Raw genomic sequence first — 15,531 nt, 5'->3', positions numbered from 1 at the left:
CGGCCTCGCCTCGCCGGGAACCTGAAACCAGCCGCGTGAGTCGGTGACGCGGACTGCGCCTGCGCGCCTGGGGAGCGGGTGACCCGAGGAAGAGACTGGTGCGCCGCGGGGACCGGGCAGGGCGCCCTGTCGGAGTGCACTGCGCCGGACACTTCAAGTGAGTTCCTGTGTGATCCTCGCAGGACCCCCGGGACCCGGGCAGAGACACGCCAGAAGGGAAGGAAGTGCCCGAGCCGGGATTGGAGCCGGGGGCGTCCGAGGAGGGAAACTGAGGCTGCAAAAGTCCGTGTGGAGAGGGGTCGGCGTTAGCCTGAGGGCCCGGGTGGGCGTCTGAGGAGGGGCGGGTCTCTCCGAGGAAGGACGGCCGCAGCGTGTCTCTAATTCAGGGTTTTTTCTCGCTCTGTGGCCCAGGCTGGGGTACAGTGGTACGATCGTAGCTCACTGCAGTCAACTACTCAGACTCAAGCGATCCTCCCACCTCAGCCTCCCGGGTAGCTGGAACTACAGACGCTGCACCACCACGCCTGGCTAATTTTTAAAATTTTATTTTTAATTTCTGTAGAGACGCCTGTGGGGGGGCGGGTGGCGGGTCTTGCTATGTTGCCCAGGCTCGTCTCGAACTCCTGGCCCCAAGCCCCAAGCGATCCTCCTGCCTGTGCCTCCCAAAGTGCTGGAATTGCAGGCATGAGCCACTATACAGCCTAATTCAGGGTTTTTTAACCAGGGTGGGGTAATGAGCTTGTGTAGGAACAAAATGATCCCCCTATTTTCTCTGTGTGAAATTTAGCATTTCCTTTCCTGATTGCTGGAGCAGCCTTAGGGGTGCCTGAAACTGTGGGGGTGAGTGTAAATGATAGTTCTAGATAACAGTTTATGCAGGGCCAGGCATGGTGGCTCACACCTGTAACCCCAGCACTTTGGGAGGCCGAGGCAAGAGGATCACGTGAGGTCAGGAGTTCGAGACCAGCCTGGGCAGGATGGCAAAACCCCGTCCCTACTAAAAATATAAAAATTAGCCTGGAGTAGTGGCGCGTTCCTGTAATCCCAGCTATTTGGGAGGCTGAGGCACGAGCATTGCTTGAACCCGGGAGGCAGAGGTTGCATTGAGCCAAGATTGCACCACCCCCCTCCAGCCTTGTGACAGAGTGAGACTCAAAAAAAACCAGTTTGTGCAGCAACTACAAGGTGGTATCTTAAGCTGTCACTTACATTTATTACTGCTTTGAAATTATGATAGAGTTGGCCGGGTACAGTGGCTCATGCCTGTAATCCCAGCACTTCGGGAGGCCGAGGTGGGGGGATCACAAGGTCAAAAGATAGAGGCCATCCTGGCCAACGTGGTGAAACCCCGTCTCTACTAAAAATACAAAAATTAGCTTGGTGTGGTGGCATGCGCCTGTAGTCCCAGCTACTCAGGAGGCTGAGGCAGGAGAATCGCTTGAATCCGGGAGGCGGAGATTGCAGTGAGCCGAGATCACACCACTGCACTCCAGCCTGACGACAGAGTGACAGACTCTGTCTCAAAAAAAAAAAAAAAAAAAGAAAAGAAATTATGAAGGCTGGGCGCGGTGGCTCAAGCCTGTAATCCCAGCACTTTGGGAGGCCGAGGCGGGCGGATCACGAGGTCAGGAGATCGAGACCATCCTGGCTAACACGGTGAAACCCCGTCTCTACTAAAAATACAAAAAAATTAGCCGGGCGTGTTGGCAGGCGCCTGTAGTCCCAGCTACTCAGGAGGCTGAGGCAGGAGAATGGCGTGAGCCTGGGAGGCGGAGCTTGCAGTGAGCCGAGATCGCGCCACTGCACTCTAGCCTGAGGGACAGAGCAAGACTCCGTCTCAAAAAAAAAAAAAGAAAAAGAAAAAGAAGAGAAATTATGATAGGGTCTTATTATTTAATTGAAAATAAGCATCTATACTAGTATAGCAGAAATTTGTTTTTAAAGCATTTTGATGCCATTTCAATATCATTGCTTTTTGTTTTGTAATTCTGTGTATTGTAATTAATGCACGTAAGGCAGGGCATGGAGGCTTACGCCTGCAATCCCAGCACTTTGGGAGGCCAAGGCTGGAGGATTGCTTGAGGCCAGGAGTTCTAGACCAGCCTGGCAACATAGGGAGACTCCATCTCTACAAAAAAATACAAAAAATTAGCCAGATATGGTGGTGTGCACCAGTAGTGCTAGTTAATTGGGAGGTTGAGGTAGGAGGATCACTTGAGCCCAGGAGTTGGAGGTTGCAGTGATTGTGCATTTGCACTCCACTGTGCCATCGCACTCCCGCCTGGGCAACATGAAGACCCCATTCCACAAAAAAGAAACTTACATAAACACCATGCTTGTAAGAAGGAGTGGCAGGGCTTGCCAGATGCAGAATGATAAAGGCCCCCTGCACTAGTTTTACAAAAGTGCTGGTCAGGACAGTCATCGATGCGTTACATGGACCTGAGTTCAAAGCCAGCCCAGCCCAAGCTGGCCAGTCTCACCCACTGCACTGCTGCAGGACCCCAGCAAGTCTCTCCCCTTGCTGGGCCTAGTTTTTTGTTTGTTGTTGTTGTTTTGAGATGGAGTCTTGCTCTGTCGCTCAGGCTGGAGTGCAATGGCGCGATCTTGGCTCACTGCAACCTCCGCCTCCCACGTTCAAGTGATTCTCCTGCCTCAGCCTCCCAAGTAGCTGGAATTACAGGGGCACGCTGTCACGCCCAGCTAATTTTTGTATTTTTGGTAGAGATGGGGTTCACCACGTCAGGCTGGTCTCGAACTCCTGGCCTGAGGTGATCCACCCACCTTGGCCTCTCAAAGTCCTGGGATTACAGGCCTGAGCCACTGCTCCTGGCCTACTGGGCCTAGTTTTTAATCTGTTCTATCTGCTATCACTTGTGAGACTTTTCCAATCTCAACGGGCCCATACTTCTTATTTTATTATTATTATTATTTTTTTTCTGAGACAGAGTCTCACTGTGTCACTCAGGCTGGAGTGCAGTGGCGCGATCTCAGCTCACTGCAAGCTCTGTCTCCTGGATTCTAGCGGTTCTCCTACCTCAGTCTCCTGAGTAGCTGGGATTAGACGTGTAGCACCACACCTAGCTCATGTGTTTTGTATTTTTAATAGAGATGGGGTGTCTTGAACTGATCTGCCCGCCTCAGCCTCCCAAAGTGCTGGGAGTGCAGGTGTGAGCCACCGCCCCTGGCCTGTTTTTCTTTCTTTTTTTTTCCGAGACAGAGTCTCACTCTCACCCAGGCTGGAGTATGGTGGCACAATCTCAGCTCACTGCAAGCTCCATCTCCCAGGTTCAAGTGATTCTCTTGCCTCAGCCTCCTGAGTAGCTGGGATTACAGGCGCACACCACCACGCCTGGCTAATTTTTGTATTTTTCATAGAGACAGGGTTTCACCATGTTGTCCAGGCTGGTCTCAAACTCCTGACATCAAGTGATATGCCAGCCTCGACCTCCCAAAGTTCTGGGATTACAGGCATGAGCCATCGCACCTGGCCTGGGCCCATACTTGTAACCACTTCTTTCTTTCTGCCTTTTGTGACTAGGAACTGAGTTGACTGTCTTATTTTTCCTGATATATTCCAGGCCCTGGAGGGACAGGAAAGCCAGAAATGGACTTCGTGAGGCTTGCTCGACTGTTCTCCAGGGCCCGCCCCATGGGACTGTTCATCCTGCAACACCTGGACCCCTGTAGAGCCAGGTGGGCGGGAGGCAGGGAGGGGCTGATGTGGCCAGTGTGGGCGCCCTTCAGCAGCTCCTCCTCTCAGCTGCCCCTTGGCCAGGAGCGCCAAGAGAACACAGGCAGCCTGGGCTCTGACCTGAGTCACTCCAACTCCACGGCCACACAGGAAGAAGACGAGGAGGAGGAGGAGAGTTTTGGGACCCTCTCTGACAAATACACCTCCCGGAGACTATTCCACAAATCCACAGCCCAGTTCCATAACCTGCGGTTCGGGGAACAGAGAGATGAGCAAAGGGAACCGGAGCCCAAATTATGGCGAGGCCGGAGAAACACCCCGTACTGGTACTTCTTGCAGTGCAAACGCCTGATCAAGGAAGGGAAGGTGAGGGGCACTTTGGGTTCTGTGGCTCCTGGCTTCTTTCCCCTGGCGGCTCAGTGTTTTGCAAGGGGTCGCCTGACTTTCCCAGCCTCTAAGTTTTGGGCCTACCCTGCTGAACTGCCAGCCTTATGGCTGTAAGTATCGCGACCCTTTGCCATCCGCCACCACAGTTTTATTTTATTGTATTTTTTTTTTTTTGTAGAGATGGAGGTTGCACTGAGCTGATCTTACCGCTGGACTCCAGCCTGAGTCACAGAGCAAGAGTCTGTCTCAAAAAAAAAAAGAAAAGAAAAAGAAAAGTGAATCCTCCACACCCTTCTGGCACTCCCTGCTTTAGGTGTTTTTTAAGACAGGATCTCACTCTGTCGCCCAGGCTGGAGTGCAGTGGGAATTCAAGCAATTCTCCTGCTTCAATGTCCCGAGTAGCTGGGATTACAGGCCTGTGCCCCCACACCTGGCCGATCTTGATGTTTTTAGTAGAGATAGGGTTTCTCAGCCGGGCGCGGTGGCTCACGCCTGTAATCCCAGTGCTTTGGGAGGCTGAGGCAGATGGATCACCTGAGGTCAGGAGTTCGAGACCAGCCTGACCAACATGGAGAAACCCTGTCTCTACTAAAACTACAAAATTAGCCAGGCACAGTGGCGTGTGCCTGTAATCCCAGCTACTCAGGAGGCTGAGGCAGGAGAATCTCTTGAACCTGGGAGGCAGAGGTTGCAGTGAGCCAAGATCGTGCCATTGCACTCCAGCCTGGGCAACGAGAGGAAAAAACTCTGCCTCAAAAAAAAAAAAAAAGAGATAGGGTTTCTCCATGTTGGCCAGGCTGGTCTCAAACTCCAGACCTCAGGTGATCCGCCCGCCTCGGTCTCCTGAAATGCTGGGACTACAAGTATTAGCCATTACACCTGGCCCCTGCTTTAGTTTTGTTCGTAGCACCTATCATCACTTGATATACTGTATGTCTTTCTTAATTATCCCATTTCATGTCTGTCTGTTTTTTTTTTGAGACGGAGTCTCACTCTGTCACCCAGGCTGGAGTGCAGTGGTGCAATCTCGGCTCACCGTAGCCTCTGCCTCCCGGGTTCAAGCAATTCTCCTGCCTTAGCCTTCCAAGTAGCTGGGATTACAGGTGCACGCCACCATACCTGGCTAATTTTTGTATTTTTAGTAGAGACGGGGTTTCACCATGTTGGCCAGGCTGGTCTCGAATTCCTGACCTTGTGATCTGCCCACCTCAGCCTTCCAAAGTGCTGGGATTACAGGGGTGAGCCACTGCACCCGGCCTCATGTCTGACTTTCCACAGTGAAACATGAGCTCCAAGAAGGAGCTCCCTCTTGTTCCCAGCCGTATATGCAGTAGATGGACCTTGTCTGGCTCATTGAAGCACTCAGTAATTATTGTTTGAATGAACAGATGAAAATAATGAAGGAATAAAGGAATGAACTGAGGCTTCACCAGGGAAATGGTGTGAGGGAAGGGATGGGGCAGAGACAGCCGGGGGCCCAGGGGGTTTGCAGTCACCCAGGGCCGCCGTCCTGCACCATCTCGGGAGGGTCCCTCAGCCTCAACCCTCTCTCTGCTGAGGGTCTCTGGGGCTGTTCTGAGCCCCTGCCCTGTTGCCTCTTCCCTGCAGCTGGTCGAAGCCCTGGACCTGTTTGAGAGGCAGATGCTGAAGGAGGAGCGATTGCAGCCCATGGAGAGCAACTACACAGTGCTGATCGGGGGCTGCGGGCGGGTCGGCTACCTGAAGAAGGCCTTTAAGCTCTACAACCAGGTGCGTGTGGGTGCGGGGCAGCCGGGGCGAGGCTCTGAAAAGCTGGGGGCGGATCCCAAGTGTGCCACTTGCTAGTGCTTTACACTGGGCAGGTGACTTCACCTCCCTGGCCTCAGAGTCATCTCCTTAAAATGGTGGTGATTGTGGGTGATAAACGAGATGACATGGAAAGCCCTTTATCACCTGCCTGGACTGCGGCGGTCCCCATGTTCCCGTTCTTTTCCTTTCAAAAAAGAAAAAAAGCAGAGGGAGCCCCACTCTGTCGCCTAGGCTGGAGTGCAGTCATAGCTCACTGCAGCCTCCAACTCCTTGGCTCAAGAGTTCCTCCTGCCTCAGCCTCGCCAGTAGCTGTGAGCACAGGTGTGTAGCACCACATCTGGCTAATTTTTAAATTTTTTGTAGAGGTGGGATTGTGCTGCGTTGTCTAGGCTGGTCTCTAACCCCTGGCCACCTGCCTCAGCCTCCCAAAGTGCTGGGATTACAGGCCACAGCCCAGCCACCGCATCTGCTCCTCTGAAGGAGGCCAGCCCCTCCACACCTGTGGGTGTTTCTCGTCAGGTGGGATGAGAGACTGAGAAAAGAAATAAGACACAGAGACAAAGTATAGAGAAAGAACAGTGGACCCAGGGGACCGGTGCTCAGCATACGCTCAGCAACTGGCACTGGTCTCTGAGTTCCCTCAGTATTTATTGATCACTATCTCTACCATCTTGGAGAGGGGGATGTGGCAGGACAATAGGGTCCTGGGGAGAGGGTCAGCAGGAAAACGTGTGAGCAAAGGTCTCTGTGTCATAAATAACTTTAAGGAAAGGTGCTGTGCTTTGATGTGCACATACACAAACATCTCGTGCATTAAAGAGCAGTATTGCCTCCAGCAGGTCTCACCTCCAGCCCTAAGGCGGTTTTCTCCTATCTCAGTAAATAGAACACACAATCTGGTTTTACACCAAAGACATTCCATTCCCAGGGAGGAGCAGGAGGCAGATGCCTTCCTCTTATCTCAACTGCAAAGAGGCCTTCCTCTTTCATTAATCCTCCTCAACACAGACCCTTTATGGGTGTCGGGCTGGGGGACAGGCTGGGGGACGGTCAGGTCTTTCCTTTCCCACGAGGCCATATCTTAGGCCATCAAATGTGGAGAAACCTTGGACAATACCTGGCTTTCCTGGGCAGAGGTCCCTGCTGCCTTCTGCAGTGTATTGTGTCCCTGGGTACTCGAGATTAGAGAATGGACTTAGCATACTGCCTTCAAGCACTTTTTTAACAAAGTACATCCTGCACATCACTAAATCCATTAAATCTTGAGTCAACACAGCACATGCCTCTCTGCAAGCACAGGGTTGGGGCTAGGGTTACAGATTAACAGCATCTCAAGGCAGAAGAATTTCTCTTAGTACAGAACAAAATGGAGTTTCTTATGTCTACTTCTTTCTACATAGACACAATAACAGTCTGATCTCTCTCTCTCTTTTTTCCCCACACTCCTCTTTTTTTATTTTTATTTTTTGGAGACAGAGTCTAGCTCTGTCGCCCAGGCTGGAGAGCAGTGGTGCGACCTGGCTCACTGGAACCTCTGCCTCCTGGGCTCGAGTGATTCTCATGCCTCAGCCTTCCGAGTAGCTGGGACTACAGGCGCACATGCCACCATGCCTGGCTCATTTTTTTTGTATTTTTAGTAGAGACAGCATTTCACCATGTTGACCAGGCTGGTCTCGAACTCCTGACCTCAAGTGATCCACCCGCCTTGGCCTCCCAAAGTGCTAGAATTACAGGTGTGAGCCACCGCACCCGGCCCATTACATCCATTTTTTAAAACTATTATTTTTGGCCATTATTATTGGCTATTATTTTTGGCTATTATATTGTGGTGGCCCACGCCTGTAATCCCACCATTTTGGGAGGCCAAAGCGGGCGGATCACGAGGTCAAGAGATTGAGACCATCCTGGTCAACATGGTGAAACCCTGTCTCTACTAAAAATACAAAAATTAGCTGGGTATGGTGGCACGCACCTGTAGTTCCAGCTACTTGGGAGGCTGAGGCAGGAGAATCACTTGAACCCAGGAAGTGGAGGAAGGTTGTAGTGAGCTGAGATGACGCCACTGCACTCCAGCCTGGTGACAGAGTAAGACTCCATCTCAAAAAAAAAAGAAAAAATGAATATTTTTATTGTTTTTATTTATTTTATTTAATTTATTTTTTTGAGACGGGAGTTTTGGCTCTGTCACCCTGGCTGGAGTGCAGTGCAATGGTGCGACCTTGGCTCACTGCAACCTCCACCTCCCAGGTTCAAGCAATTCTCCTGCCTCAGCCTCCTGAGTAGCTGGGATTAAAGGCACCCACTACCACGCCCGGCTAATTTTTTTGTGTTTTTTGTAGAAGACGGAGTTTCGCCATGTTGGCCAGGTTGGTCTCGAACTCCTGACCTCAGGTGATCTGCCCGCCTCAGCCTTCCAAAGTGCTGGGGTTATAGGCGTGAGCCACGGCACCCGGCCTTGTTACTGTTTTTGGTGACTCACCTGCAGTGTGTCTCCTTGAGTGTAAGCTCATTAAGGACAGGCTGTGCCCGCTCTGCTAACCCCAGGGCTGCTGCTGGGCGGGTAGTGAGTTGTCAGTGCACCTCTGTGGAGTGCAGCAATACACTCAGAGCCTACATTATCCTCAAAGTGGGGACTGCCATCTTTGCTTTTCAGATAAGGAAACTGAGGCACAGAGCGATGAAGGGACATATCCAAGGCCACCCCACTTGAATGCACCGGGGCTGGGATTTGAGCCCCAGATGGCCTGACTCTAGCAGAGTTCTTTCTGCTGCTGAGCCGCCTATTGCCTGCCTTTGGCCGGATGGCCATTCTCTGGCCAATAGCGAGTGCTAGGCTTCACCATGGATTGTCAACCCTGAGCACCTGCCTTAGTCTCTTGGAGGCTCAATAAGCTGAATGTCGCTCACCTCCGGGGCTTGTGACTTACCAGATCAGGTGGCCCTGCGAATGTGCTGAGAGTGTGCATCGTGCCACTGGCTTGGGGCCACCCCTAGAGCACTGCAGCGCACCCTCCCACTTGCCACAGACATCCCCAGTTTCATCCCCATTTTCACGAGGAAGCGCTAACTTGCCCAGGAGCCCTCGGGTAGTAAGCACGACAGGCCCTTTTCCCCTTGACTGGGTGGCCTGAAGGTGGGAACATCAGGAAGACCTTGCTGCCAGGACCCCAGGCCTGGAGTGGGCTGACAAGTGCCCAGGGCAGGATAGCTCCTGTTTGGTACATCTGGGTATGTGTGCTCAGTTTTCAGAGTCCCTTCAATGTATCTGAGCTTGGAGAGCTGGGCTCTGATGTGTCCATGGCTCTGCCTTAGAGCCTGGCCTGGTGGATGCAGTGACAGGATGCTCTCCAGCCTCAGCCTCCTCTGGGGCGGCTGCTCACCTGTGTGTCCAGCTGATCCCCAGCCACTGCTGAGCTTCTTCCATCTCCACAGATGAAAAAGCGGGACCTGGAGCCCTCGGACGCCACCTACACGGCCCTGTTCAACGTCTGTGCCGAGTCCCCCTGGAAGGACTCAGCTCTGCAGAGCGCCCTGAAGCTCCGGCAGCAGCTGCAGGCCAAAAACTTCGAGCTCAACTTGAAAACGTACCACGCGCTGCTGAAGATGGCTGCCAAGTGTGCAGACCTTAGAATGTGCCTCGATGTGTTCAAGGTGGGGCTTCCTCTGCCGTCCTGCTCCCCGTCCTGGGGCTGGTCCCACGTGGCAGGGGCAGGGCTAGGGCTGTGGTGTCTGTCTCTCCTCATGCAGGAAGGCTCAGGGAGGGTGAGACAGCCAGTCTTGGGCCCTGGGGTTCACAGATGGATCTAATGAGACCCTACTGGAGGTTGTGTGTGCCACTGTGTGCCGCGTCCTGCTTTGTGCACTCGAGGGAAGGCTTCCTAGAGACAGGGTCTTGCTGTGTTGCCCAGGCTGGTCACAAAACTCCTGGCCTCAAGTGATCCTCCTGCCTTGGCCTCCCAATGTGCTAGGATTACAGACATGAGTTACCACGCCCAGCCTGCTGCAGGTTCTCAATGGGACGTCTTTGTTCCCTCCCCCAGGAAATCATCCACAAAGGGCACGTGGTCACAGAGGAGACCTTCAGTTTCCTGCTCATGGGCTGCATCCAAGACAAGAAGACGGGCTTCCGGTACGCCCTCCAGGTATGTCCCTCCCACCTCACCTTCCTGCCCTGCTTCCCCAGCACCAGAGGTGCAAAATGGCATCCTATGAGCACCCGTGATGGCCCTGTGCTGAGTATTTTTATATCTGTGCTCTTTTCTGAAAACCCAGCAGCCACTGTAGCCTCCGTTCTACAGATGGTGGGAAGAGGAGGCCCTTGGAGGTGGAATGAGGGTGGCCCCCACCCCTCCCACCCTGCTTTGCAGTCAGCTCAGCCCCTCTAAACTCACCTTCCTTGAAAGCCTGCCTCACACTCACCTGGGGACTTGTTCAACCCTCCCACAGCCCTGCTAGCACTTCTGCATGTGCAACCCAGGAGTCATTCATTCTTTCATTTATTTATTTTGAGATGGAGTCTCACTCTTGCCCAGGCTGGAGTGCAATGGAACGATCTCAGCTCACTGCAACCTCCGCCTCCCAGTTTCATGCGATACTCCTGCCTCAGCCTCCTGAGTAGCTGGGATTACAGGCGCACGCCACCATGTCCAGCTAATTTTGTATTTTTAGTAGAGACAGGGTTTCACCATGTTGACCAGCCTGGTCTTGAACTCCTGGCCTCATGTGATCCGCCCCCCTGGGCCTCCCAAAGTGCTGGGATTACAGGTATGAACCACAGCTCCCGGCTGGAAAGCTTTTTTTTTTCTTATTATTTTTATTTTTTAATGTTTTTAATTTTTATTTTGAGACAGTCTCGCTCTGTCGCCCAGGCTGGAGTACAGTGGCACGATCTCAGCTCACTGCAAGCTCCACCTCCTGGGTTCACGCCATTCTCCCGTCTCAGCCTCCTGAGTAGCTGGGACTATAGGCGCCCGCCACCATGCCCAGCTAATTTTGTTTTTGTATTTTTAGTAGAGACAGAGTTTCACCGTGTTAGCCAGGGTGGTCTTGATCTCCTGACCTCGTGATCCGCCTGCCTTGCCCTCCCAAAATGCTAGGACTACAGGCATGAGCCACCACGCCCGGCCAATTTTTAAAATGTTTTAAAATTGTTTTGAGACACTCTCGCTCTGTCACCCAGGCTGGAGTGCTGTGGCATGATCTTGGCTCACTGCAACATCCATCTCTGGGTTCAAGTGATTCTCCCATTTCAGCCTCCTGAGTAGCTGGGACTGTGGGTATGCAATACCACACCCAGTAATTTTTGTATTTTTAGTAGAGATGGGGTTTCACCATGTTGGCCGGGCTGGTCTCGAACTCCTGATCTCAAGGAATCTGCCCGCCTTAGCTTCCCAAAGTGCTGGGATTACAGGCGTGAGCTACCACGCCTGGCCTATATTTTTGAGGCAGGGTCTTGCTATGTTGCCCGGTCTTGTCTGGAACTCCTGGTCTCAAGGGATCCTCCTGTCTAAAACTCCCAAGGGACTGGGATTCCAGGCGTGAACCCTGCGCCCAGCTGCTGAACGGTAGCACCCAGCTGATGTTTGTCTCTTCCCTGGCAGGTGTGGCAGCTGATGCTGAGTCTGGGGCTACAGCCGAGCCGAGACAGCTACAACCTGCTGTTGGTGGCAGCTCGGGACTGTGGCCTAGGGGACCCCCAGGTGGCCTCAGAGCTGCTTCTGAAGCCCAGGGAGGAGGCGACTGTGCTTCAGCCCCCAGTGAGCAGGCAGCGGCCAAGGAGGACAGCCCAGGCCAAGGCAGGCAACCTCATGTCAGCCATGCTGCACGTGGAGGCCCTGGAAAGGCAGCTGTTTCTGGAAACTTCTCAGGCACTTGGGCCTCCAGAGCCTCCGGAAGCCAGAGTGCCCGGCAAGGCCCAACCAGAGGTGGATACCAAGGCAGAGCCCAGCCACACAGTGGCCCTCACCCCAGTGGCCCTGAAGCCACCTCCCGTGAAGCCGGAAGTCAACCTCCTGACCCCCAGGGCCGTTCCCACCACCGTGGTCTCCTTTGGAACAGTGACCACCCCAGCTGACCGGCTGGCCTTGATAGGGGGCCTGGAGGGCTTCCTGAGCAAGATGGCAGAGCACAGGCAGCAGCCCGACATCAAGACCCTCACGCTACTGGCCGAGGTGGTGGAGTCCGGGAGTCCTGCAGAGTCCTTGCTGCTGGCTCTCCTGGACGAGCACCAGGTGGAGGCCGACCTGACATTCTTTAACACGCTGGTGAGAAAGAAGAGCAAGCTCGGAGACCTGGAAGGGGCCAAGGCGCTGTTGCCGGTCCTGGCAAAGAGGGGCCTCGTCCCCAACCTACAGACATTCTGCAACCTGGCCATCGGGTGCCACAGGCCAAAGGACGGTCTACAGCTTCTCACAGACATGAAGGTGAGTGGACTTGGGCCTGGGCAGGACACCCGTGGTGCTCAGGAGCACTCTGCAGCTCAGGAGGAAAGTTTGGGGGGTCTGCAGACCTCCCACCTGGAGAGGATGAACTGTGCATAGGGGCAAAGAGAGTGGGGTCAATGACCTTCTGGTCTTTGGTCCCATTTTGGGGGAAGCAGACCCTGGCAAGTGCTTCAGGGCTGGGCATAGAGACACACGGATGTTCCCATCTGGAAGAAGGTGGCCGTGGGTTGACACTGAGGGCTGGGGACAGGCCTCGGCTCCAACACTCTAGAGGTATGGCAGGGATTCTCAGAATTCCTGGGGGGCTGTGGGCAGTTTTCAAAGCCCCCGAGGTCTGCGCCTCCCACCTAGCCCCCATTGGAAGTGCTGCGTGGATTTCATCCAACCACAGCAGAGGCTGCGTCCTGGGTTGTCGGGGTCCCCCAGGTCCATCATCCTCTGGCTGTTTTCCTGGACCCTACCGGGCTCACCCAGCCAAGGCTCGCGCTTTTCTAGGCTGACCACCACCTGGTGACCGTGTGTCACCAGGAAGCCCACCCCAGGGAGCGAGGAGGTGGTGTCTCCCACATCATTTTCTGCCTGAGTCACTTGGTGTCTGAGAGCAGCACGGGCGTCCTTTTCCGCAGCTTCTTTAGGGCTGAGCAGAGGGGCTGGGCTTGGCTTTCCTGCTGGAGAGGGACATTCAGCACATTGTTGCTGGCAAGTTTGCCTTGCTGGCCCTGGCCGCTGGTCCGGGGAGCCAGCTTGATTGACGGAGGGTGGGAGCTGCTGGGTCCCAATGGCTGCCGTCATCTTGCTGATTCTACGATATCACTGTGTTCTAGAAGTCCCAGGTGACCCCCAACACTCACATCTACAGCGCTCTCATCAACGCGGCCGTCAGGAAGCTGAACTACACCTATCTCATCAACATCTTGAAGGACATGAAGCAGAACAGGGTCCTGGTGAACGAAGTGGTCATCCGCCAGCTGGAGTTTGCAGCCCAGTACCCTCCCACCTTTGACCGGGTGTGTGCCCCAAGCTCAAAAGCTGATCAGCTCCTTCACCATTGCTATGCCCCACCACCACCCAACCCCGGTTCTGGCCCTTGGGATTGTGTTCCCATACTTGAAACTGTCCAGCAGCTTCCCTTAGGAGCAGTCCCCCAGTCTGTAGACCACAGCCTGCAAGTCCCTGTCCACGTGGCTCATCTCATGTCTCAGGCCAGCCTTGCCTTTGCTGCCTCTGTCCGTCCCAGTGGCCTTCTGTCAGTTCCCAAAGGCCACCAGCCTCTTGCCTTCCTCAGGGTATTGGCGTTCCCCCTGCCTCGGGTGGCACCTACTTTCATGTGGCGGGCTCTTTCTCCTGGAGGTCTCTGTTTAAGTGGCCCTCAGAGATGCCCAGCTGGCTGCCACTCCAACCTGGGGTGAAAGTCTCCCCTCCCCCTTCCCACTCTGTTCCTTTATGCCATGTCCTACAGTCTCGGATCATGTGCTCACGGACAGCCCTGGCCTTCCCTGTATCAGGCCTCTGGAGGCAGAGGCTGTCTGCCGTGCTCATCTGGGTCCAAAGCACCTGCACGTTGCCGGGTACTCCAAACAGGTTGTTGCTTGCTCAGGGACTGGGCAGGCAGTGAAGTGGTGTCATTGTCTGGGGTGAATACCCGAGATTTGTTGAGCCAAGATCGCGCCACTGCACTCCAGCCCGGGCGATAGATGGAGACTCGGTCTCAAAAAAAAAAAAGATTAAGAGCTGAAGTTTAATAGGTGAAAGAAAGAGAAGAGCTCTTGCTGGGTGCAGTGGCGAAAAAAAAAAAAGGGAAGAGCTCTGTGCTTGCAGAGAGGTGCCAGAGAAATGGCTTGCCACTTCCATAGTGTAATGCAGAGGTTTTGTAGATGCTTGGGGAGGTGGCATCTGATTTACAAAGGACACAAAAGATTGGTTGGACCAGGTGTGCCATTTACATAGCATGTATAAAAGCTGTTGCCCTACCTTAACCTCTTATTATGTAGACAGGTGGCTGTTGCCATGTTGCCTGGTTCTTTACTGTACACGTGGCGACAAAGAAGGGAAGATGGGGCCCCCACGTTGAACATATCTGGCTCCCAGGTAGCCCTTTTCTGTTGGCACAGCCGCCAGCATTTACCCCTGCAAGCTTCCAGTTTGCTTATCTATGTCTGCAGCTCAATTTTTCAGGCTGCTCTTTGTTAGAAAAGAAATTATTTGGGGGCTGCTTTTTATTAAAAGGGAAATTTCGCCAAGGACTCTGTTGCCCTTACTATCTGCCTAAATAATTTCTTTCAACCTCCTGTATCAGCAGGAGCAGGGCAGAGTCATGGAATCTGCTTTGTCACGGCCACAGCCTCTCCCTGCTGTTCTGAGGCTATCAGGCTCTGGGGGTTTGGCTCTTGGGTCCATCGAGTCACACTCTGTGCTGAGCATCTCCGGAGCATCCAGAGCCACTATGGCTTGAAGCACAACCTGGATGGGGCGGAAACACGTAAATGGGCAGGGACACACATAGCTAGAGGGTGCGGGGTCAGGAACGCCAGGCAGGTGTCACGCCTGAATGCCATTTTGAGGGCTTCCTACAAATAGGTGGGAGAGCAATGGAGATTGTGCCTGGCTGAAGGCATAGCTGGGCATTTTTGAACTGTGTGTCTGTGCTTTGAACTGTTGGTTGTGAGCCTTTTCTTATTGATTCCAGGGTTTTTTTAATATATTCTGGGTACTGGTTTTTTGTTGATTACATGTTGTGCATATCTTCCTAGTGGATCATCTCTTCCCTCTGGCGTAGGGCTCACTAGGGGTTCAACTCGACAGTCACAAGACTATCATAGGCCTAAAGCATATCATATTTAAGTCACAGACAGATGTCCCTGACTTAAAGATGATTCTACATAGGATTTTTCAACTTTGCAATGGTTTTATCAGGATGTAACTCTAAGGATCTACTTTGTGAGGGGTTTCTACTGAATGTATATCACTTTTGCATAAAGTCAGTACCCCGTGCTGTGTTGCCAGCAATAGATGCATTTCCTTTTGTTTTTTTATGAGATGGAGTCTCACTCTGTCACCAGTGACGCTGGAGTGCAGTGACGCGATCTTGGCTCGCTGCAACCTCTGCTGCCCAGGTTCAAGCAATTTTCCTGCCTCAGCCTCCCGAGTAGCTGGGATTACAGGCGACTGCCACCACGCCTGGCTAATTTTTATATGTATTTTTTTTAGTAGAGATGGGGT

General features: G+C 53.3%; 1 protein-coding gene across 2 annotated transcripts in view; it reads left to right on the top strand.

The window, feature by feature from the left end:
* Positions 1-9: 9 nt before the first annotated feature.
* The window catches only part of PTCD1 (pentatricopeptide repeat domain 1), a 17,973-nt gene continuing 2,451 nt past the window's right edge, over positions 10-15,531 (top strand). The window contains exons 1-8 of one of the 2 annotated variants that reach the window (XM_030796924.1): positions 10-157; positions 3,582-4,060; positions 5,690-5,830; positions 9,302-9,520; positions 9,910-10,011; positions 11,470-12,291; positions 13,137-13,319; positions 13,772-13,880. In XM_030796924.1, coding sequence (XP_030652784.1) covers positions 3,608-4,060; positions 5,690-5,830; positions 9,302-9,520; positions 9,910-10,011; positions 11,470-12,291; positions 13,137-13,319; positions 13,772-13,880 — 2,029 coding nt within the window. In that variant the 5' untranslated portion in view covers positions 10-157; positions 3,582-3,607. The remainder of the gene's footprint in view (positions 158-3,581; positions 4,061-5,689; positions 5,831-9,301; positions 9,521-9,909; positions 10,012-11,469; positions 12,292-13,136; positions 13,320-13,771; positions 13,881-15,531) is intronic. The other variant, XM_030796922.1, reaches the window with a different exon arrangement.

The sequence above is a fragment of the Nomascus leucogenys genome, chromosome 17, assembly GCF_006542625.1.
Source record: "Nomascus leucogenys isolate Asia chromosome 17, Asia_NLE_v1, whole genome shotgun sequence".
NCBI lineage: Eukaryota > Metazoa > Chordata > Mammalia > Primates > Hylobatidae > Nomascus > Nomascus leucogenys.
This window is presented reverse-complemented; position numbering and strand designations above follow the sequence as displayed.